Source organism: Orbicella franksi, chromosome 2, assembly GCF_964199315.1.
Source record: "Orbicella franksi chromosome 2, jaOrbFran1.1, whole genome shotgun sequence".
In the NCBI taxonomy this organism is placed as follows: Eukaryota; Metazoa; Cnidaria; class Anthozoa; order Scleractinia; family Merulinidae; genus Orbicella; species Orbicella franksi.
Window position 1 is genome coordinate 11120353 of NC_138146.1, and position 26258 is coordinate 11146610.

Below are 26258 nucleotides of genomic sequence, written 5' to 3' on the forward strand. Positions count from 1 at the left end.
ATAATTGGTCTGTGTGTGCCTTGAATCTTCTTACCAACTCGTGGACTGCATGAAATCTCATTTTGGTGGTATCAACGCCAAGCTCTTTCTCAAAAACATTATACATTACCACTTTGTAGTCCTCATGTTCCTTCTCCTCGATGTTATCGAAGCCTATGCTCTCACATCACATGTACTGTTCCAAAGCTCCATTATTTTCAACTTCTTGTTTTAATCTCCCTTCCAAGTCAGCAATCTTCTTGTTTAAGGCGTCCACTTCTTTCGAATGTTCCTTCGTCTCCATCTCAAAATGCTCTTTAAGTTCTTCAACTTTGCTCTGGGTGTAGGTCAGGCTTTTCTCGATGTCTTTGATAGACAGTTTTACTGCGTCTATTTCAGTTTTAAATTCAAATCTTAATTTGTCCAAGTCAGTGTGTAGTTTGACAAATGCTTCTGAAACTACCTGCTTTAGGCAATCCATGGAGTTTTTCAGTTCGTTGTACATGCTGTCGTCGCCATTGTTTGCCAAAGCGGCCATGACTTCTTCAGTTTCTGAAGAGCTTCACCCACACTTTGGCTTCTTGTGCTTTCTAAGGTGGCTAAATACACTACTACTTTATGGCAATCTTTTTTTAACCAAGTGCTAATTCTGCCAAAGATTTGGCCAAGAAATCCACATTTTGCCAGACCGTCAATCGAAGCATGTGCACGCCATGGCGGTCACCCCAGTCTCCCTTTTTCTATCATCATGCAAAAAAAGGTTCGCAACTTTGCCAAACGTTATTGTAACAGCATTGATGTTAAGTTAGTTTTCTCATCCTTTAAGATCGGTAACATGTTTAGTGTGAAAGATCCTATCCCTCATGGGCTCCATGCGGGTGTGGTGTGCTATGTCAGCAAAACCACCCGACATTTTTCCACAAACATACGTGAACACATGTCCAGTGATAGGACCTCTCTCATTTTCAAACACTTACAAAATTTCAGCAATGCCGCACTTCATGCTCCTATGACTGTTGCAGTATCCTAGATCATGCTTCCACCACCTTCCAGCTTAAGATAAAAGAAGCTATTCATATTCAATGGGAAAAACCTACACTAAATCATCAACTTTATCATGGTAATTTAAAACTTTCTTTGTAACATTTTACATTGTCATGTTTCCTTTTGTTCTTATAGTCAATTAGCATTTTGCATACACTTTATATTCAACTCTGTACTTTGTAATTTAAACTGAAGATGACAGAACATTCTGTTGAGACATATTTTTAAAACATGTTGTGTTTCTAAGCATTTAAACTATCCAAACCTATAGTCATATCCTAATTACAGGAAAGCCAATATTTTGAAATCCCCTGTTCCAAACTCACATCATTTCCATTAAACATCTCCTTCTAATGAGAACGACATGTTTCTCTCATTTGAGCAACTCAAACACAAAGCCAACATCAAAATTCCTTTAACACTTTACTAGGGCCTCATTACTGCCATTCCAACAGAATAGAAGAAGCTATTAAGGGTGGTTAAGGGCGCTTACGTGCATTGCTAAGGCAGTGAAATTTCACTTTCAGTTGCTTGTGTGTGCCTGAGAACAGAAAATTTAAACAATTCAACAACTTGCAAATGTTTCATGTTTTTTCTTTGTCTTTCACAAAATGCAAAGTACATGTAAAAGAGTACAAGCAAAAACAAACTAGGAGAATTAAAAAAAACAAGTGCAAAAGAAAAAGAAAAACCAGCTCTGCGTAGCTTTCCTGTGCTTCATTTGATCGTATAGAGCCACTGGTAGTGTGAGCTGCGCAACTACTGATAACTACTGATAGATCTTTAAATGGTAGAGGAAATGCAGTTTTTCATTAAGGCTACGGTATACCTTCAGGGATGTCTCGCATGCAAGCAATGTAGCGCACAGAGTTTAAGCAGTAGATACCTAAACCCCTATATCAAATTATAGAGCTTATAGAGCTGGCTATCAAACTATTCCAAGAATTTTGAAATAAAATGAATTGTCAAATTTTTCACGACCACTAAATGCAAGCGCCCAAACCACCTTTCAAGAGCTACAAGTCAAAGCGATTTTTGTTTTTTGCCAATTTCATTTTTTCTTCGGTTTCAGGACCCAAAGCGCTTAAAAAAAGTGCCTGCGTTTTGCCATATTCAATTGCAGTAAAAAGTTACAGAACAGTTTCGAAATAGGATTTAAAAAATGTAGAGTGATCGTAAAAAAATCGCTCTCGTAGAAAAAATATTTGGAAATTAACAATTCGCAGACACATTTTTGTAGTTTATATGTTAAACTAGCTACTGTCCAAATTTGAGGGCAATTGAACATATTCCCTTTGAGTTATAACTCTTTACAGAGTCTGCTTCAAGAAGAAAAAATTATTCAAGAAAACAGTGTAAGAAAAATCTTCTGCTTTGCAAACAAACTCCGCCCACAAATGCCTTCAACTGGGTTCTCAGATAACTGAACCAATCAGTGCTGGGAAAGTTTACTACCATTAACGTCCTGGTGAATAGAATCTCTAAAAAACCCTTGTGTTTCGCAATGTGCTCAAGGCGCCGAAGCAGGACAGATCATTTTTCTGTAGCTCAGTTTTTCTTGAAGCTGGCCACTCTAGCAAAATGGGGAAGATGAAAGAGGATACGAACGTTAGAGTGGCTAGGCGAAGAAAACAGATAAAAGAAAGTGCGGCAGGGCAACTGTGCGTGGTCAACTGTGCATGGATAATATTTCAATGGGTCTCAATGAGTCCAAAGATTCATCGATATCGGATTCATCGGAGTCTCTGTCAACATCCCTGTTATTGCTGTCAAGTTCCCAAATTTTTACATAACCTTTCTTTTCTCTTCCCTCAATTTTTTTGCCCGCCTTATACAATGGCTATAGCTTCATCCACGTGGCAAACTTTCGCATCTTCACTCATTGATGTATTTTCACTCGTTGTTCGCTGCTTTCACTTTTTCGAACTGGTCCATGTTTTTAATGTGCTCTACCTTTACTTATAACTGAATAGAATTACACCTAATACCAAAAATGCTTCGTAGTCAGAACAACAAAGCTGATTAACTGATGAGTAGTCAATTCGTGACATCTGTACAGGTAATTCCCGCCAAAATCATCACGGTTTATTGCATATGCACCATAGGGCTGTCAATCAAGATGTAAACTTTTACTTCCGGTGAAAACGTAAAACCGCCATTTCTCCACCAATATTTAGTCTTTTTCAAAAAAATTTTCAGGAATTAGAGATTATTCTTCGACCACTACTTTGACCCAAAAATCCAAATTTGAAGAAAATTGCCGACCTGAAGGTATACTGTAACCTTAAATCCAGCTTTTTTATGAGTTACTATTTGAGCCAACATTGGAAACATACATGTAACTAAGCATGTAAAGAGAGGGACGCACACACTTCTGAGTGTAGGTTGAAATGCGTTTTACTCTAATCACGAGACCCTAGATATATCAGTATCTCACAATCATTTAAGTGTCAATCAAATCCATCGGAAGCAGCGTATATTGTAACATCTCCCCTTTTATAACGAGCTTAATTAGAACTTAATTTTCCACTGTGGTATGACAATCAATATAAAACGGTAAAAAATTATATAAAAAAAACAAAAAAAAATCAGTCACTGTTCTGAGCCTAGTATGCGAACTCCAAAGTCCTGGAAACAAGTGTCCACGTTTGTAAGACTAGTTTGTGAACTTAAAGTGTCTTTAGCATACGTAATCCTGAAACCGTACAGGTTTCTTAATGATCCTAGAGCTTGTTCTTGCTGCTGGTGCAGTTGTGCTGGCTGTAAGGTCTGTGCTTGCTGACAACGTGGAAGTTTGTGGTACTGCTCTTTCAGCTTTAGGGCTGTCTTGCTCTGCTACGTGCTCAGACTGAGATGGTTTGATTGCCTGTCTATTGCGGCGTAGCACTTCCCCTCCACTTGTTTCTACTAGGTAAGACCTGTCTGAGAGTTTCTGCAGACAAGTCCCTGCCTCCCATGTCTTGCCTCTGTGACTTGGCGCAATACGCACTTCTTGGCCAATGTCGAGGTCTGGGAGTTCTTTGGCATTCTTGTCGTGGTAGCTCTTGGCCTTCTGGCGTTTCTGGTGTATCTTTTCTGCTACTCCTTCAGTAACTTCAGGATATAGCAGGTTGGTTGCTATGGGGACCAACGTCTTCGTTCTTCTTGACATGAGCCTTTGCACTGGACTTGAATGTATACCAGCTGTGGGGGTATTTCTGTAATCCAGCAAACTTAGCCAGGGGTCTTTCTTGTCTTTCAGGGCTTTCTTGAAGAGTCCTTTGACAACTTTTACAGCTGACTCTGCTTTGCCATTGGACTTGGGATGATAAGGTGACGAAGTGACATGTAGAAACTCCCACTGTTTCACAAACTCGGCAAATTCTTTACTGGCGAACTGCAGTCCATTATCTGTGACCAAAACATCTGGAATGCCATGCCGGCTGAATTGCACTCTCATGAACTTGATAATGGCTGCAGATGTTGTCTCCCTGAGAGGGCTGACTTCTACAAAGTCAGAGTAATAGTCCACTAGGACGATGTAGTCTTTGGACTGAAGAGTGAATAAGTCTGCTGCCAGTCTACTACATGGCCTGTCAGGAATCTTGTGAGTCTGTAGTGGCTGTTGGGGGTTGCTGGTTTGAAATTCAGCACACACTTGGCACTTAGTAACAGCCTCTTTGATGTCACTGTTCATGGCTGGCCAGTAGACACGATCTCTTGCCTTCCTCAAGCAAGCTTCTATTCCAAGATGGCTGGAGTGTAATCGTGATATCACCTCAGGTCTTAGTGCACGGGGAATGATGACACGTTGACTCTTAAAGAGTATCCCATTGTGCAACATAAGATCTTCACGAAAGTTCCAGTAGTCCCTGATGGAAATAGCAACTTGTTCCCTTGTGTCAGGCCATCCCACCAGTATGGTGCTCTTGAGGGTCTGCATTACAGGATCTTGTTCAGTGGCTTTCTGTAGCTGGGCTAGTCTTTCGCTGGTAATCTTGACTGTGTCTAACGGGTTGATTTCTTCCAGTTCTAGAGCAAACACCTGGAATTCATCATGAGACTGGTCGCCTTGATCTTTGAGGTAGGCTCTTGACAGGTGGTCTGCGACATACATTTGGGAACCTGGCTTGTACTGCATGTCGAGGTTGTACCGTTGAAGTCGTAACAGCATTCTCTGTAGTCTGCTTGGGGTTGCTAGCAGAGACTTCTTAAATATGGATTGCAGTGGCTTATGATCAGACTCAACAGCGATCTTCTGTCTTCGTGTGATGTACTGACTGGACTTTGAGCAGGCAAAGGCGATGGCTAAGCATTCCTTCTCGATCTGGGCGTACCGCTGTTCCACTTGTGAGAGAGTTCTGGATGCAAATGCAACTGGTTGGCCATTCTGCAACAGGGTGGCTCCAAGGCCCTTCTCGCTAGCATCACATTGTATGGTTACTTCTGAATTCATATCATAGTGTTTCAGCACGGGGTGTCTTGTAACCAGTTTCTTGATCTCTTCAAAGGAGTCATTGTGCTGTTTTGTCCAGATAAACTTTGCATCTTTGACGGTCAGTTGACGTATTGGCTGAGCAATCTCTGACAACCGTGGGAGGAACTTGGCCAGGTAATTGACGAATCCAAGGAGACTGAGTGCTTGCTGTTTGCTGGTAGGTTTGGGCATCTCACTTACAGCGGTCACTTTGTTTGGGTCAGGTTTGAGGCCTTCACTGGAGAGGACATGTCCCATGTACTTGACTTCGGGTTTTCTGAGGTTCAGCTTCTTGCTGTTAACCTTTAGGTTGACATCATGCGCACGTTTCAGTAGTTTCAGCAAATTCTCGTTATGGTCTAAGGTAGCTTCATCCAAAGTATCACCGGAGCCTATCACTAGAATGTCATCTCGTAAGACTTCCACACCCTGCAGGTCACTTAGGTGTTCATGTAGCTTGCATTCAAACTCTTCCAGTGCTGCATTAACGCCAAAGGGCATGCGGAGGTATCTGTACCGGCCGAAGGGTGTCCAGAAGGTGGTAAGCTTGCTGCTTTTCTCGTCTAAGCTTATCTGATAGAACCCATCTTTTGCATCTAGGGTGGTGAAAACCTTGGCCTTGCTTAGCTTTGGGAGTACTTCCTCCAAAGTGGGCATTTGGTATTTCAGGCATTTTACAGCTTTGTTGAGATCTTTGGGATCTAGACAGATTCTGATCTTCCCAGGCTTAGCAACAACAACCATGCTGCTAATCCAATTGGTCAGTTCTGTTTCTTTCACTAGGATGTTTTTCTTCTCTAGTTCTTCTAGTTTTGCTTTCACCTCTTTGTGTAGCGTGACTGCAATTCGTCTTGGTGCGTGATGCACTGGCGTGATGTCTGGGTCAACTGTGAAGCTTGTTTTTCCAATGTGACTGAGGCCTTCAAAAACGTCTTTGAAGTCATTGAGAATCTTTTCTTTGGTCAGCTTGGGCTTGTTTTCTTGAATAGTGTTGACTTGTGCCGCCGGGTCACAGTTTATCTTCAACAAACCCAGGGTTTCACAGGTTTCTGCGGACAATAGCGGCTTGCTTTCTCCTTCTACAACTTGAAACTTGAGCGTGTACTGTTGTTTGTATTTGTGGCGAACTTTGAGTGTCACTTCACCGAGTGGTTTCATCACGGAACCATTAAACAATCAGAGCCTCACTTTGCTTGTTTGCAGAGCTGGATTGCCATCTTGATTGATGACTGACAGATCACGATGAGATAGCACATTGCATGTTGCTCCTGTGTCAAGCTGACATTCCAAGGTCGTCTTGAAACGATCAGTCGCATCTGTAAATTCGAGCGCAGCAAAAAGCTGTTTCCCTTTGGCTTGCACGGACGAAACTTCTTCGACTTTGAAGAAAAATTCATCAGATTCTGTTTCCGACATTTCTGTTTCCGACGAGTCTGAAATCGATGCCATCTGTTTAACTTGCGATGTGCGTGATACTGATCTGCAGACTGACGCGAAGTGGTTTTGTTTGTTGCATGCTTTGCATACTTTTCCAAAGGCAGGACAACTTTCGAGCTTGTGTTTCTGTTTGCTTCCACAGTTAAAGCACTGATAATTCTTTTGTTTGGCCACATTGTCTTGTCGTTTCTTGTCTCTTCTAGTTTTCTTCTTGCCGTTATGTGGTATGCATGGCTTGCTTCAATGTTTGTGACGATCCTTATCATTGCGATCCCCGACAACGCAAACTTCCTCTGTGGCTTTCGTTTCATCTGGCTTCATAGCTTCCAACTGCTGGGTTGCAGCTTCGTTTGAACGGCAGATATTTAGCGCCTTGTTTAGATCTAAGCTTTCCTCTTTCAAGAGTCGTAAATTTGGTGGAGTGATCCTTGAGGCCGATAACTAGCCGATCTCTAATTAACTCTTCTGTCAGCGTTCCAAACTGACAAGTGGAAGCAGCCTTTCGCAATCGGTTCATGAAGCTATCTGTGGTTTCTTCGGGCGACTGGGTGCACATGTTAAACTGATATCGCTCATAAACCACATTTCTCTTAGACTTAAAGTATGCCTCTAAGGCTTGAATACACGCTTCGACGTTACCTTGTTGTTCAACGTCAAGTTTTAGGTTAAGAAAAATCTGTAAGCATTCTTTACCCATCACGGAGCGGAATGTGGCAAGTTGTATCTTCTGCTCCGGTTGGTCAAGACCGGTGGCGACTTCTTAGTCTGTCCATTGCTGCCTAAAGAATTCCCAGTTGTTCACTGGATCACCCTTGACATTCATTGGGGCAGGTACTGGGAAATTCAATGTGAACGTGAGAACACGTGTGGTGGTGCCGGACGTTGCAGGCAGATCGGGCATTTCGGCGAACGGACTGCTTGTGACTTGTGTAGTGGTACTACAACTTTCATGCCTAAGGAGGCGGTTAGCTAGAGCTTGTCGTACTTTACTCTTCTGACACCATGTAAAGAGAGGGACGCACACACTTCTGAGTGTAGGTTGAAATGCGTTTTACTCTAATCACGAGACCCTAGATATATCGGTATCTCACAATCATTTAAGTGTCAATCAAATCCATCGGAAGCGGCGTATATTGTAACACTCTACCTTTACTTATAACTGAATAGAATTACACCTAATACCAAAAATGCTTCGTAGTCAGAACAACAAAGCTGATTAACTGATGAGTAGTCAATTCGTGACATCTGCACAGGTAATTCCTGCCAAAATCATCATGGTTTATTGCATATGCACCATAGGGCTGTCAATCAAGATGTAAACTTTTACTCCAGGCGAAAACGTAAAACCGCCATTTCTCCGCCAATATTTAGTCTTTTTCAAAAAAATTTTCAGGAATTAGAGATTATTCTTCGACCACTACTTTGACCCAAAAATCCAAATTTGAAGAAAATTGCCGACCTGAAGGTATACTGTAACCTTAAATCCAGCTTTTTTATGAGTTACTATTTGAGCCAACATTGGAAACATACATGTAACTATGCATTCCTTCTGTAAAATGTTTTTTTCTTTTCAGAAAGTTATGAATTTTTCAATATTTTGAAATTCTCTCAAAATCTGACCTTTAAGGAATGAAACAAAATCTATGCATGGCATAATAAAGATTAAAGTTAGTTCCCACCTTCACAGGTGTTCTTGGGGAAAATTTGTACGTGCACCAGTTTCAATAAACCCTAACAAACTATATATCAGAAGAAAGCTTAATAGATGTAGTTTAAAATGAAAATACAATTTAAGAGAGTTTATATTTTAGGAAGTGTCAGGAGCCAGTAAGGCATGAAATGACCAAGGGTTCTTCTATTGCATTTATCGGGTATCGGATGTGGCCACACAAGCAAATGGCTGCAGTCTTATTCACAAGGCATCAATCAACTACAGGGTGTCAGGCTTTTTCGATATTCTGATTGGCTGTCTAGATATTGACATCTTAAGTTGGAGTAGCAAAAATTAGGCGAGACGTGTTGAATAAATGGATGCCATGGGAAAAATATATCAAATATCAAAATTTCCTGACACACTTTCGTTTCCCATTATCCCTGGAATGTTCTGGCAAAATTTCACAGAAATCCATCAAATCTGTATACCCTATAAATTCACTCAAAGTTGATGTATTCCTACCAAAATCAAATACAAGATTTTAGCTTGTAAGGGTTCGTAACCAACTTGCACCACACCAGGAGATTATCTCACCTTGTGAAACCGCAAATCAAATGAACAACAGGACATCCTAGCGTCGATGACAAAGGATCAGGATTTCCTGGGAAAAGCATCGCATTGTAACACGTTTTTTACTCGCTGTCGTATTGGAGAGAAAGGCACTAACACGGGCAAACTAGCCAAAGGCAAAAGAACCATTGTAAAGACAATTAAAGCCAACAAATGTAATGATGAGCACAACAATGAATCAAAGTACAGACTGCTTAAAGAGTCTTCGTAACTTTCAGAAAGGTGTTTACACAAAAAGGGGTCCTTACTTTCTTCTTCGGGCTTGTTTGTTTCTTTTCCTCGGTCCAAGGAGTTTTTCTGTTTTGAATTTTCCACTGGAAAGCAAGCGCAAAGGGCTATTTGCAAATTTTGTCAAATGCGCAATATAAACAATACCAAATAACATGAAATGCGAGCTCCTAGATGAGCGTTTCCAGCGAAAATCTCCCCTGGTGGTTTCGTCCATTTATGCGATTCTAACACCTTCCAGGTTTTTTATCTTTACTTGCAAATACATTTTTTCCAAATAACTTGGCCGCTTTTTTAGATTTGTAATATTTTTCTTTTGTATTAACATTAGATAAAGTGACTTAAATTTTATCATATAAAGGAAAACACTATTTCTTTGCCCTTGAAGGTGGGACGTAACCTTAAAGTCAAAATACTAAATCAAGGGAAAAAATCCCGATAAAGTAGTATGCTTGAGAGCCTTGAACATCTTTCAGAATTAGTCACATGACCATGGGCATGGCCTGGTGACATCATCACTGGTGTTACTGGTTACAAAAAAGTTAAAACACTTGAAATAGCTCTGAACTAAGTAAAAATGACAAGGTTTATACAAATATAAATTTTCCTTAGCAATGGCTCAAAAAGATCAGTTAAAGGGCCCTTAAGCAATCAAAACAACTGTTCTCAAACTGTAATTTCAACCTCTGCTCAACTTCAGGACAATGCCCCCCCCCCCTCCCCCAAGAACAAGAACTGTCTATTCTTTTCTTCTAAACAAAGCAACAAGTCCACCTACATTAGAGGACTGAATCTTAAATTAAAGTTTCACCAAGGAAAATGTTCACAAAGTATATGCATTCCCACTCTTGATAACCAATCATTCTAAGTTAACTGCCTTTCAGTACAACATTGTACCAACTAACTTGAACCTGTTTCAAGCTGGAATTTCTAAAAGGGATACTTGCACATTATGCAAAACTGAAAAACAAACAATCAACCACTTACTCTTCTTTTTGGCAAAAATTCAAAAGCTGGTGGCCCCTGAGATTTAAACAGAATGCGCCATCCTCTTTGGATATCATGACAACATCAAAAACAAGCAGGCACTTAAGCCTGATTCACGCTTGTGAGATAAGTGTAACACAAGTGAAATAAGCATAAGCCCAAGAACAAGAAAAACGGAACTTGTTTCTTTTTCTTGTGCTTATGCTTGTGCTTCTTTCACTAGTGTTAAGTCTATCTCACAAGTGTGAACCAGGCTTTACTGTCACTCTCCTTCTCACCAAATGTCACATTTTCTCTACAAGTTCATGCAACAACAAGCTCTGTGTCTCCCTGGACACAGAACTTGATAAGAGAATAGGGAAGGTTTTCAAACCCACCTTGAGATTTTAAGTGTTGTTTGTGGCTATTGCTTCTCTACAAATTTTACAATATCACTAATCATTATTACTTTTATGTTTATTTGTTTAATTTTTTTTTATAAAAAATATTTTTTATACATAAAAACAAAATTATGTAGAATGCATATACAGTCAAACCTCCAGTTGCGACCACCTCTCCATTGCAACCAGTTTTCCAAAACACCAAAATTTTCTTAGTCAGATAACTATATTTGGAACCTCTTGTAAGTGACCACTTGAAAGATAATAGAACAGAAATTGGATAATAAAGTGCTGTAACATTATCACATTCCTGGGTTGTACAAGAGACAGAAATTTCTCAATGGGAAGTACCAGATTTTTCTCTAAATTTACTTTTCACATTAAAAAAAACATTTAAAACATGAGGTGAGTCTCTTCAGTTACCATAATTATGTTAATGAGGGAAAATTTTGACCCCTTATGGTCTAAGCTCTTGTAAGCGACCACCTCCCATAAGCAACCACCAAAGGTGATATTTTGAGTGGGCACTTACAGGAGGTTTAACTGTATCAGCACAGAAGTAATACACTACCTCAACTCTTTCCAGCAGGCAATGGTAAATGGGCAGTTTCTGCAAACTGTCCAAGGACAAACTTGAGGTCCAATCCTGGCTCTCTACAAAATAACAAGAAGATCTTTTAGATCTTGTAATCACGCTTTTAAAATTTAACTGTTTTGTTAATACTACAGTCACAATGCAGTGCACATTCCAAAGCAGTCCTTGATGATTCATTGATTACTGTAGACACCACATCACTTGATCAACACAAACTGTATTATTGCAACATCAGTCGTAGCCATTGTGAAATCTCCGATGATGTAATGGTCTTACTCTGGAACTTTCTTTGGAATATGAATGAGCATGAACGATATAAACGATACGATAATAACACTACTAACAACAGCTTTCTTTCTTAAAAGTCATGATTAAATTTAATTGGTTTTTTTCCATGAGAAAAGGGCTAGCAAAGTAATCACACGAGTAACATAATTCAAGAATTACACTATCCATGGATATCTTTAGTAAGTGGTTATTTCCCTACCAACGACATAATCCTTGCACATTCTGGCACATTCTTTGTTTGGCTTGTGAATATTTAATTTTCCTTCCGATCTCTGAACTCACTGCGATGAAACAGCCAAAGAATTTACTTCATTTGTCTTAAACCACAAGAAATACTCGCAAAATTGCAAATAAATTGATGACCATCACTTCTGCCGAAATAAACTTGCAAAGTAAACAAGATCTTACATGTATTTGTCACATAGCGAAAGTGAAAGCTGCAATGTCAGCGCATTCCATGGCTGACGTAATACCTTTCTTAGCATATTTATTATTCCCTTCGAATCCAACGCTTCGATAAAACCAAAAGAAAATATATACTTTACACACAATAAAGAAAACAATATCCACAACATTATCCGTGTATTAATGCTTCAACATGTTTTGGCGAATACACATCACAGTTTACATGATTCAAAATTTGGCCGAGAGGAAGTTTGGGTCTGGTCACCGACAAAACAAAAAAAAAAATAATAAACCCATGTAGAACATGAACCGCGCTCAGGCCATGGCCGCAAGGTTAAACATAGGCACGCAAGGCGTGCAAGAGTTATTTTTTGTGAACAATAAGTCTCGGAGATAGGAGCATTCATGGAACTGTTTACAGTAATGATTTGGTTGATTTGACAAGTTTTTTTGGTCGCGATGTACAGCAAGAAAGAAACTGAGAGTTTATGATGTACATACGATGTTACATCGGTAATGGTAAGATAACTAAATAGTAAGCCATAAAATGTTTGACTGAACAAACTACAGTAATCTGACACGTCTCCAGATTAATGTAGATACCATCTTAATTTCTAACAGGCAATTTGATTCGTTCTTTGATACAACCCACACTGTGATTGGTCTGACACACGCACATGCATAACTCCCTCACTCACCAATCACGTAGCCCTTCCCCTGGGGGGGGGGGGACTCCCTTATATGGGCTATATAGGTCTGTGCGGCCCTGAAGGGTATGGTTCTTCAGCTGTTTTGGTCATAAATAGGGTATCGATTTTAGCTGATTTTGGCCATTTTGGTCATAAATAGGGTATGGTTTTTGCGCTCTAGCCTTGATATGGGTATGCTTTAAGAAGAAGCCACTTTTTCATCATTATCAAAAAGAAAATCAACAAAAGCTCTTCACAAATTTATATGTTTACAGTAATTTAATATTGGTTTGAACTAGGGAGCTAATTATAACGCAGGTCTGAAACAGGGTTTTGATTTAAGGGTCAGGTCGTAAATAGGGTTTCGAATTTTTGGTCAGGTCATAAACAGGGTAAGGAATATTGCAGATTTTGGTCATAAATAGGGTAAGGGTTTTGGGAGGCGGGCTGCACACCCCCACCCAATTTTTCTGAGAGTACCCCCTTGGCAGCCCTTCCAGCCCCCAAGAGGAATTTTTGCTCAAAAATACTCAAGTTAAGGGAACTTCTCACATTTTATACAAGTCGTAAGTTTACCTTTTTTACACAACACAGCGCAACAACACTACTTCACCGAAAATTGAAAGAAAGAGAGAAAAAACCTCTCTGACACATTGAAAGTGCGATTTAATTAAATTGCACTTTAACTTGGTGCCACACAGTCTTCAAAGAACATTTGAACAGTTTTCATACTTTTTACCTTTAAAAATATCGGACTGAAAAGAATGTCATAAAATGCCCATGAAATAAAAATATTCTACTGCTACTGCAGAGACATAAAAACCGTCCAGAAATGAAAGCTTCTTTTTTCTTTAATATCCTGGGAACAATAGCCGATAACTTGTCAGCTCTAATTGAATTTACCCCATATAAAAACAAAGTGTTAAGTTACCATTTGTAACTAAAGATAGCAAACATCTCGTGGGACCAAGTGGTGATGATTCGTCAGCTCTAATTGAATTTACTCCCTTGCGAAAAACAACAGCAACAAGAACAAAACAATCATTACCTGCACCTACTACGGTAAACGTTAGAACTGTTTCAAATCTAAATAGCCTCATCTCCTCTAAAACATGTACCAAGAACTAGAAGCAACAATTCGTGACCTCTAATTGAATTTACTCCTTGTGAAAAACAAAAGTATCAAGTTACCTTTGTAACTAAAAATAAAAATATCTCGTGCCATTTGCATACAACTTACTGATGAACTGTTTCAAAACTCAAGGCTCGTCTCGTTCATAACTAGCCACCATTACACCGAACATTATGCACTCTGAAGCAACTCAATGTATGTACGTAACTGTCACACTCCGCTCCAAACTGGACTAAAAATCACAAACCAGCAATGTACACATCAGTCTTTATTTTTCAATTACCAAAGTCCTTGTGGTTATACATACCTTGTGTTTCTCACATACCATTTACCTTTACAACAAGAAATTTGATTGGCTGTTCATAGTAGATCCAATCTGATTGGTGTGACATACATACATCTCTCACTCACTCACTCACTCACTCACTCACCCATTGACCCGTCCATCACGTACCCAACACGCCAACTAAGAGGTTTTTTTTTTTTCAAAAAAATAACTCAAAAACTATGCGAAGATGTTAACTTCTTTTTTGTTTAATATCCTGGAAACAAGAGGCGATAAGTTGTCAACTCTAATTGAATTTACTCCCACGTAAAAAAACAAGTGTTCAGTTACCATTTGTAACTAAAAATAGCAATATCTTGTTTTGTTTGTTCAAACATTTCATGGGAACAAGTGGTGACGATTCGTCGGCTCTAATTGAATGTACTCCCTTGTGAAAAACAAAAGTGTCAAGTTACCATTTGTAACTAAAAATAGCAAACATCTCGTGGGAACAAGTGGTGACGATTTGTCAGCTCTAATTGAATTTACTCCTTGTGAAAAACAAAAGTATCAAGTTACCCTTTGTAACTAAAAACAAAAATATCTTCTGCCATTTGCATACTACTAACTCATGAACTGCTTCAAAACTCAAGACTCATCTCGTTCAAAACTAGCCACCATTACACTGAACATTATGCACTCTAAAACAACCCAATGTATGTACCTAACTGTCACACTCCGCTCCAAACCGGACTAAAAATCACAAACCGGCAACATACACATCAGTCTTTATTTTTCAATTACCGAAGTCCTTGTGTTTAATACAATAAAATGCCCAAGACTTCATATACCTCACTAAAGTTATCATGAATGAAAACAATTTCCTTTTTCTCCTACTGCAATTCATGCTGGCTATTAATGTGAAAAAGCAAAAACCCTGATAACATTGAAGAGAAAAGATTTAGTTTCATTTCAAATGTATCTTCTCATTCCAGTGGTAAACAAGAACCATTATAATTGTAAAATCATCACAGAACAATATCTTTTTGTTCTGTTGACCAAATTAATTGTAGTCTCTTCGCTTTTCACAGTGAAACTTGTCAATGGATGCTGACATTGACTACACGCCCGGAACACTTACCACAAACTCTGCAGCAATATTTAGGTTTCAATACAACATGCAGATGATTTGAACCTGGTTGCAACCTCATGAAATTCCCAGTAGTGCATTCCGCTCCCCTTAAATACAATCATTCTTATCATTCAAATCTTAAACCTAGTAGCAGAGCGGCTAAGACTCATTTAATTGAAAACTTTATCTAATGGGAAAAGCTCACCCTTCATTGCATGCTCGTAGTTATATGCCAACCACTATGTTTCTTTGACTGATTATCCAATTGCAAATGCTTATCAAACCCGCCCACAAAATCCTTGCCTCAGAAGATGTCGAAATAAGCCCAATACATGAATAATTCCTCCTCTTTTATAGAAGAATAAATATGGCTGTTCTGAACTGTATCAGGATCAAATCTCCTCACATACTATTTACCTTCACAACAAGAAATTTGATTGGCTGTTTATAGTAGATCCAATCTGATTGGTGTGACATACATACATCTCTCACTCACTCACCCATTGACCCGTAACATACCCAATACGCCGACTAAGAGGTATTTTTTTTTACAAAAAAATAACTCAAAAATGATGGCTGTAGCAACCAGATTTGAAACTTACTGCTGACTTTTTTTGTCATCTACCTCCAGTACATTCAACCACGCAATCAAGCAACCAGCAAAATCATACACCTAAACTTTGTGATTTCATGACGACTATTTTCTGAGAGACATGCACGTTATGTTCCTGCTGCAAGAAATAATATTATAAAAAATTTCCAACTACTTTAGAAAGGTGTCTCTGCAGGTCAGACAAAATTGACGCTGTTATTTTGGGAGATTCCAGTGCCTACATGTAGCAGAGAATTTTAGATGTCGAGTTGCGCAAGTCAACCTTTCCAAGTGTAGCTTTATAAATTTTTGATTACATGCTCTTTTTGTGCAAAATAAATTGAAAAAATTACATCTTTCATGACAATATTAATTTGCTTAATATCCAGTAAGATGATTGTGTGTGTATCAATTCAAAAATGTTGACCTTTCACTTACCATTCCGATGACCAGAGACAAGAGTTAGGACTGTCTCAGCAAAATTGTTTAAGCCTACGATGAAAATGCACAACAGTTAAGGTATGATATGCATAATATTTATTATTACCGGTAAGTAAACCTATAATCAATATCCCAGAAACTACAAACTACATGTATTATATATACAGACTGGAAAAATCACATATAGAGACTGGATATACCATACGATAACTGATTCCTTTAAGAGCCCATTAACTGATCCTTCTGGGGTATTACTAGGAAACTTTGTCATTTAGAAAACAGTCCTAAGAAAATAGGCACACTGATTGGTTAAAAATCATGTTTCTATAACTTGATGGAAACACAGAACTAGCACGAGCTGTTGACGTAATGATGGCATGAGCAAAGAGAATTGACACTTTGATAATTTTTATTTTATTTATATTATTTTATTAGCTTTGCATTTATGATGCCAAAAAAAAATAAACATTACAATCAATATGTAGAGGTTTGGCAGGGACATTGCAACAGCTCAATAGCCAATTACTGCAGGCCCAGAAATAAAATATATGTAAAAAGAAAGAAAGAAAAACCACATTACATGCAGCACATTACATGCAGCACATTATTAATCAAAGTTAACAAGTTGTTTTCCTTTTTTGTTGCAACGTTTTCTATAAGAAATAGAAAACATGTTCTTTGCGTTTCTATCAAGTTTTATGTAATAACCCAAGTTATTCTCGCATTTTGCTTGGTTCTCACCTGTGATCTATTAGAGGACAGATGCACGATTGACGTCATCATTTCAAAGTTTCTCCTTTGTGTTTTGAAATGGCGGAAAGTTTTGAGAATTTAGATAATATTTTACATGACTGGGCAAAAGATAAGGTACAAGAAAGTCTTGTCCAGGCATTGAACAGGTACAAGAAGCATAGACTAGCAGGAAGAAGAAAGATAAAGCCGTTTCTGTTTTAGAAAATGACTCAGAAAAAATACTTGAGCAGTCTCAGTCGGCAGTCGAGCGAAACTAAACCAAACACAAAATTAGTCTTGGTAAACTGAGAACCATTGCTTTATCTTGAATTTAACAAACCCAACAAACAAAATGTTTATGAGATTAATTTATTTAACACATTGAACTTTTCTCAGTCTCAAAATAATTGTTGACACAGTGATTGTCTAGAATGAAACATCAAAACCACTTCTTAAAATCAGTTAAAATACACAAATAACCTTGCTTTCCAATGTGAATGTTCCAGTCCGTTTCAGGGCCTAGCAGCGTACAAAGTATAGCTCACTACAGCTCACAGCCAACTGTATCGCAGCTAAAAGGTGTCTCCGAAACTATTTCAAACTGATTTGAGAATCACCAACCACAGAGGACACAAATTTCCACCATCATTAATGCTCCTTTCATTCAAAACTCGAATCAAATGGCCTCCAGGTTGACCACAGCCGCAAGTTTTCTGGGCGTACTTTTTCAACTCCTGCAATATTCAAGGCAACATCCATGCTTTTCAGCTCACAGGGCTGCTCTGATGACAAAAACTGACTTGACTTATCCAGCATTTTCTTTAAGATTTGCAGATTTCGCAGTTCAATTCTGCTTTTGCTGTAAGTTTTCATTCCATGAGCAGCAATGCTCAAGTCAAGTTTGACAGTGGCGTGATTTTCCTGGACCAATCACAATTCTTTGCTACGCATAGCAACCAATGAGATTGCTTCAATTTGTATAGACAATAGATTACGTTGTCAAATGGCTTTTTTCGTGTTCACCAAAGTGGGCAAAGGCCGGCTTTCAAGTTATGTTGAAAGATTTTGAAATAAAAAAAGCTTTATCTGTAGTAGTTTGTTTCATTATTATATAAAACAAATAGATTCCATGTTGCTGTACGTTTGTTCAGTAATAGATCACAGTAGACGTCAAAATGTGGTAAGAACATCAGTGACACACTCAGCTATCGCCTTGTGTGCCACTTTTTTGTTCTTACCGTATTTTGACGTCATCTGTGATCTATTACTGAACAGACACACGGCAACATGAAATCTATTTGTTAAATAGAAACACTTGTGAAAGTTTGGGAGAACCCGAAAAAGCTGTGGAAACACTCACCTGCAGCTCATGTTCCCACAGCATTTCACGCTCTCCCAAACTTCCACTTGTGTTTCTATAACTCGATAGAAACACGGTACATGTTTTCTATTTCTCAAATACAGGTAACATCACTACATTTAGTCACATGAGAGCTATTTCATGGCTATAAACTCTATGGCTAAAAGACCAATGATGGTGTTACCAGGCCAAATCAACAGTCATGTGTCCAATGCCAAGGAAAAAGGTTTAGGGGTAATGCTTGTTAACTTACAACTTTATCAGTCAGAATGTTTAACATTGATTTAATATTTCAATTTAATTTCTTGTTTCACCATGCATTGATTTTGTTTTTATTCTAAAAAGGTAAAATAGCACATGAGAAATTCAAAACATTGAAAATTCTGTAATTTCCTGAATCAAAGTGAAACTGTTGTTAACTCATGGATATGGAAGTGACCGCTGATTTCCCTTTTCCAGTCAAACACTGAAATTGTATCTTCAGTTGTTGATGTTTTGAAAAGTACTTTGTGTAGCCCGCCAGTGATGCATTCTTTGTAGTGAAAAATCGAACACAAGTTCATTCCTAAAGAAACAGAACTGGATACCAGAAGAGAACTGAGTGTTTGTTGTATGTTCTCTTTATGTACTGTCTGCCATCATTATTTATTGTAACATTAGCTCAGATAATAAGTTGCAGAGCAATACTAACCATAAAATTATGCTCTAATTCCTTCACAATCATTGTCAAAGTCCTTGATGAAAGGTTTAAAGGTTTCAGAAACAAGCACAGTACATACCAGTATTTTATAAACATGCAGGAAACTATGTTTTGCTATATACAAGATCTTTCCATCTTACTCTTAATTTATGTTGTGCAAATTCATCTCATGATCCTGAAGTAATTTCATATAAATTTTTCCTTTCCACCGCCAACCAGTATACTTTAGTGTAATTATTAAATGTTCAAAACCACATGCTTCCGCTTTAAATGTGAACATGTATGACCAGTTTAGGGCTGACATTAAGGGCCATAACCCGTAACACCAGTTATTATAGGGCCAGCTCCTTGAGTGGGCAAGATGGATCAAATCCTGTGCTGTGATTGGCTACCCGAGCAGGCAAGATGAAGCTATCTTGCCCGCTCTGGACTACCCGCCATGTCCCACAACAAAAATTTCCCCAAAAGCCATATACTAAATCCTTTATTGACCAAGCCTGTTCAGTCAAGATGGCTGGATATTTGCCTCATTCTTTTTTTTGCAAGTTTAAGGACCTCGACTCTGTCTCAGTCCATAAACACGCAAAAAAAATAACTTGGCCAATATCCAGCCATCTGACCTCACACTTGGTCAACAACCCATATTTACAGCTGAGTATCTTGATGTTACAGGTGAACTTACCTGTTCTTGGTACAATTCGCCCACAAAGTAACAAGTTTGTTACAGGTGTGAGGACCAAGGCAATGGGTGACTCAAAACTTAATGACAGCCCTGCAGTAGCAGTGCATCACATATAAATCTAAAAGATGCTTTCATAATGTAAATATAATAATTATTATGAACAGCTGATTAGAGTATCAAATGAATTAGATTGATAGCCAGTAATTTCAGTTGGCCTTTTAAACCGCCAAGGACTGAAGTTGCTCGGTTGAAACATCTTTGGATAAGTAGCTACAAACATTATTTAACATTTTTAAATTAGTAAAGTTAGTGTCATACACAACTTCAAATGTATACTACTGATGTCCATCCTTGATTGCAATTTTAACATTTTCAGATGAATTTACTAATGCAGTAAAATAAAAGGACCATTATGCTAATTTTCTATTGTTACCTTTCTCAGGTTCTTGAGTATCAATTACTTGACAGTAGTTATAAAAAAACTGCTGTAAAAGTCTTGAATAAAGCTGGTGTGACACTCTTTCACTAAAAAATAAAGACATTCCATAGATATTTAGTACTCATTGAGGTTAAATTTAGAAAGACACTGAAAGATAATTGGTAGTGAGACAAGTTTACTTCTGTCAATACTTCATCTTGATCTCCTTTCAAAGCCATAGCCTTAAAGGCAAAGGTCACTCAAAATAACATAATATTATATTTTTTGTCAAAGCTAATAAAAAGCATTGTACTTAGTGTAGCCACTCACTGAAGTTTCAGTCTCCAAAGAAGCCCACAATTTGCCATCTAGCCGCCATTTTGAACAGTAATCAGCAGCCAGGCCACGTTTTATGACGTCATTCTGTCCAAAAGATTTTGTCCAAATGGTTTCCGACAAGCCTTTTAACTACCATTCTGAGTTACGGCTACTCTTAAGGCGTATTTTTTGTAACCAAACATGCTCCAAACTCCAAACATGATAGCAGCGAAGATAGTGAAGTGGATAATTGCTTGGAAAAAATACATTTTGCTGACCTTGTGAAGGTGCAAAGTCAGTTGCAGGTTTTACTCCTTCCCCCCAATTTCGAGTCGGATGGAATGACGTCATATAAACACAGCCTGCCTGCCAAGTACAGTTCCAAAATGGCGGTCTCCAAAGTCAAATGTTGGGCTTCTTTCGAGACAAATTTTTTTCAGGATAGCAGGCACTTTAGAGGCTGAAACTTCAGTGAGTGGAAACACTGAATGCTTACTAGCTATAGGTGGGGACAAAAAATTAAGTACTCTGGTCCAGAAGTAACCTTCTCCTTTAACACACAATTGAATTCCATACATGCAAAACTAATTTATGCTAAATGTAACTTATTGATAAGTGAATAAAGATGGTGAATTTCTTTAAGCTCGGTAATGAAATGTGAAAAGTGAACTGATCAACATGACACGAGCATAGAACAAAGAAAAAATCTGAGTCCCCGACAGGAATCAAACCCACGACCTTAACAAACACTGGGCGGGTGCTCTATCCACTGAGCTACGAGAACTCAAAGAGAACAAGCTAGGTCATTTAACTGAGTTCATATGTGACAGGCATCCTGCATACTGCTAGGATCAGCACTGTCAAAGTCATTGAGAGTGTGATAAGTGAATAAAGACATCAAGGTGAATTTTTTCTAAGCTCGGTAATGAAATGCTAAAAGTGAACTGATCAACAAGACACTAGCGTGGAACAAAGAAACAAGTTCACTTTTCTCAATGTAACTTATTGTTAAGTTTCATAACCTCACACTGCATAAATTAAGACAGTTTGAATTTACTTTCTTTTGTCACTTGGAAGAGGTCATGCGACATTGAAACATTGTGTTAAACTTTCCTCACTCACTTCAATGCATGCTTTACTTTTCAGTTGTCACAATTTTCAAGCATGCTCATACCAAACTGTTAAGAATCTGTCCATGTAAGAACCAACCATTGTGTTTTTGGCCTAAAACTGGCTCCTACAAATTTCCTAATTTTTCTAATTTTGTACTTTATAACTAAGTGAACTCAATATTTTATGTAACTGAGTCCAATTAGTAGACTGGCAACTTCACTTCCCTTCTTCCATACCACTGATGTAAATGATATAGTATTCTTCATGAAAAGCAGAAAAATAACTAGTGAGACAATCTCAGACAGCGCAGAGTGTAATGCATAGCTCTGACGCAGTAATCTTGACACAGTTCCTGTATAACCCCTGCCATTCACTCCTGGTTTGTACTGACCTTGCTAGTCAGCTAGGGATTTTGATGAGACATATTAAATCTTAGCAGTGTATATGTTTGATGTGTGTATTTTCATTCAGTCCAAGAATAACACAATTAATTACCATTTGTCAAGACAGCTCTCGAATTTTACTGCAGTGCTTTACGTTGATTTTTGCTAATTTTAAATTAGATAATACATTTAAGTTGTGAATGTGACAATTTTACTCTTCACGAAAATGTTTGTAACTTGATACTTTTGTTTTCCTCGCCAAAGTATGTAACCTAAAACTCTTTTTTCTCGAAAACACATGGAAGATGTGCTAGTACTCTTTTCACAACTGGAGATAAATGGAAGAAAGTTGAATGTTGGATGAAGAAATGGAAGAAGAACAATTTGCTTTATTTAAAATGCAAATTTTCTTTTGACCAGTAAACAGGAACTAATCTAATTATCAACTTGTCACGGAACAGCACATTCTGTTTCCACCTTTGGTGTTAACAATAAAACCACTTAAATTTAAAATATACACTAATATCGATTAATACAACTGCAGAGCATTTCAATGAGAGGTATTGAAAGTAAACAACACTACTTGACTGAGATTATATCCTTCATCGGTGAACGATTTCCCTCAAAGACTGATAAAATTTATGCTTTCAGTAGGTGCCACGGAGTCTGCAGCAATATTTGAGCAGTTTCCTGGGTTTTTTGTTCAATTTGACAAGTTTTAATAACACTTACTCAGGAGAGTTTTGGCTGCAGGTATGAACATTTTGGTCTCTTTGATGGAGACGATTAAAGGATGAAATAAACGCACTAGTGTAGTTTGGAAACGATAGATGATATTTCTTGAACCAAGTTAGGCATACTTCCAAAAGACACGCAGTCACAGTAACATCCTTGTATCGTGCTAATGATGCTAGAACACATGTGTATGACTTATTAGGGTTCTACCACAAGGAAATGCGCTCCACATTAGTGTGTGATCTTGGATGAAAGCAGTGCAGCTCAGATATAAGCGAACTACGCATACGCGTATCATACGAGTGTATTTTGCGTATACGTGTATGTCAATACGCATATATACGCGCATATATGTCTCTTTGTTATGCATTCCCACAAGTTTCTTTATGTGAAGCATTGTTAGTCAAACAAAGGACATTATATTTTTTGAGAATGAAAATGGCTTCAAAGCGAAATTTGCATATTGTTAAAACGTCATGCCGATCAATAAAAGCTATCATATTTCGATCACTTCGCAAATTCACCGACAAACTACCGTTTATCAACACTTGATCTTAAACTACTAAAAATGGGTAGAAAATTGATACAGTCGCTTGAACTCCCTATTTTAACACGTGAACTTTATGTTCTTACAAGTAAAGATCTGTGTTTCGGCACGTGTCGGCAAGTCGTTTGCGAAATGTTTATTGTCTGAATTAGCGTTCTGAAGATCCTAGTCGAAAAAATGATATCTCTGGTTATATTTGACACAGATCATGCATTCAAATGGTAAAATACTCTTTCCTTGACGAAAAAATTGTTTATCAAAGTTTCTATGGTGCGCCGCTCACGTTTAGTTATTTTTTCTTCAAGGAAAAGTTGTGTTTCGGCACGCGTCAGCAAGTTGTTTGCAAAGCCTTTATTGTCTGAAGATCCTCGTTGAAAAAATGATATCTCCGGTTTTATTTGACACAAATCGTTCATTCAAATGGTAAAATGCTCTTCCTTTTACCAAAGAATTGTTTATCACGGTTTCTATGGCACGCTGCTCAAGTTTAGTTATTTTTACGGCGGGAAAAGGTTCTGTGTTCTTGGCAGGCGTCGTCAGGTCGTTTCCAAGATGTTTATTGTCTGAAGCGTTCCGAAGACATTGTCGAAAAAATGATATCTCCGGTTATATTTGACACAAATCGTTCATTCAAACAGTAAATGCTCTTTCTTTAGTCAAAATAATTGTTTATCAAAGTTTCTATGGCACACTGCTCACGTTTAGTTATTTTTTCCTCAAGTAAAAGTTTTGTGTTTCGGCATGCGTCGGCAAGTCGCTTGTGAGATGTGTATTGTTTGAAGCTTTCTGAAGACCTTGTCGAAAAAATGATATCTCCGGTTATATTTGACACAAACCGTTCATTCAAACAGTAAATGCTCTTTCTTTAGTCAAAATAACTGTTTATCAAAGTTTCTATGGCGCACTGCTCACGTTTAGTTATTTTTTCTTCAAGGAAAAGTTATGTGTTTCGGCATTCGTCGGCAAGTCGATTGTGAGATGTTCATTGTCTGAAGCGTTCCGAAGACGTTGTCGAAAAAATGATATCTCCGGTTCCATTTGACACAAATTGTTCATTCAAACGGTAAAATGCTCTTTCTTTAGCCGAAGAAATGTTTATCAAAGTTTCTATGGCGCGCTGCTCACGTTAAGTTATTTTTTCCTCAAGTAACAGTTCTGTGTTTCGGCATGCGTCGGCAAGTCGCTTGCAAGATGTTTATTGTTTGAAGCATTCCAACCTTGTCGAGAAAGTGATATCTCCGGTATCTGACACAAACCGTTCATTCAAATAGTAAATTACTCTTTTCCTGACAAAAGAATTGTTTATCGAAGATTCTATGGTGCGCCACTCACATTTTGTTATTTTTAATTTTCTTCGAGGAAAAGTTGTGTGTTTCGGCACACGTTTCCAAGTCGCTTGCTTGGACCATGTTCAGACTTTGTTTCGAGAAGATGTTATCTTTCGGTTGTGATGTTTGCTCCATGAAGATGGGATTGTTGAAGAGTGTATCCCCCGTTCTATTTGACAAAAAAAAAATAGTAAATTTTTGATTTAACGACAAAATACTCTCTCTTTTAATCAATATTCAGTCAGTTAATTTTCAGTCAAGTGCCCAATTGCAAAATGTTAGTTTCAGCTAACATTTTGCTTAGTCTGTAGGCATACACGCGTATACTGTATATGCGTATTCAAAATAAAGAAAACTCTTTCTCGCTCTGTGGCAAGCAGTCAAGCCATTGAAAACAACAATGACCTGATAAGAAAAGAAGAAACAATAGGTTAGCTCATACATACTAATCAGGCATATGCGTATATGCTGTATACGCATATGTGCGTATATGCATACGCGTATACGTGTATTGGGCTGACGCGCATTACGCGTATATTTTGGTTCGGATATATCTGAGCTGCACTGTATCTTCCACCTGATATATGTAGTTGACACTAATGCGTATTAATCTGCGCATGCGTTTAGAGCAAATATTGGTTTTGTTCTAAAGAGAAAAGTACCACAAGGGGAGCAAGGGGCTTTCTGAAACAAATATATAGCTTTTTGAAGTACTCATAGAAGTAAGGTAGGTACATGCACCACCCATCTTATGTAGTGCTCACAAGTACCTACCCCATCATAACCCCCCTTGCTGCAACCCTAATTAATTAATCGAAATTACTTAATTAAACAAACATTAAAGTTTACACCTTATTTCCATAGTGCCATATTGCCATAGTGCTTTAGCGACGTCAACCCCTAAACCATCCCAGTGGTGCACTCTGCACTAAAAATGATCTCTGCAAATGGCCGCAGAAAAGCAACTGCGTGACACTCAGTGTGTTTTTAGATAACATGTTGTCACGTACAAGACAAGAAACACTTGTAATATTCTCAGTCTACCTTTTGTACCCAGTCTGCAGTCTGCAGTCTGCATTTTGTACTGACCGCATGTATAATTTAGACAAAGGAACAGTCCTTATCAGCCTGCATTTTGCACCCAGTCTGGAGTCTTCATTTTTTTCCTACAGTCTTTCAGTCAGTCTCTAGTCTGCATTTTGCACTGCCAAAATAGTGGCCTATGTACAGACCTGACCTTTACAAGAAGTTTGACTGTGCTTGTTAATTTGTGCTGATTTCTTGCCAGTTTACGAGGTTTCCTATCCCAAGTTTAATTTGCCCAGAGAAAACCATACTAAATACAGACATGGTCCCAAATATTATTTTGCAGCAAACATTTAGTAATCGATTCTCATTTCTGACAAAATTCTTGGATAATCCACGCAGACATTGCACATCAACAATCATTGGCCGTTTTTACACTTGGGACATTAATGTCATCTCGGACATTAAAGCTGTCTCATGGCAACTTTAATGTCAAGTATAAAAACGGAAAATAAGGAAGACACTTTTAACATCTGTCTACTTTAACGTCTTCTTTTAAACACGGAGCAATCCTATAAAAGG

General features: G+C 38.1%; 1 protein-coding gene across 3 annotated transcripts in view; it reads right to left on the reverse strand.

The window, feature by feature from the left end:
- LOC145479970 (fidgetin-like protein 1) overlaps positions 1 to 26258 on the reverse strand; it is a 208423-nt gene that overhangs the window by 178969 nt on the left and 3196 nt on the right. For all 3 annotated transcript variants that reach the window (XM_081458455.1, XM_081458456.1, XM_081458457.1), the window contains exons 2-4: positions 20242 to 20333; positions 16332 to 16385; positions 11367 to 11449 (exon numbers count right to left, since the gene is read on the reverse strand). In XM_081458455.1, coding sequence (XP_081314581.1) covers positions 11367 to 11449; positions 16332 to 16385; positions 20242 to 20333 — 229 coding nt within the window. The remainder of the gene's footprint in view (positions 1 to 11366; positions 11450 to 16331; positions 16386 to 20241; positions 20334 to 26258) is intronic.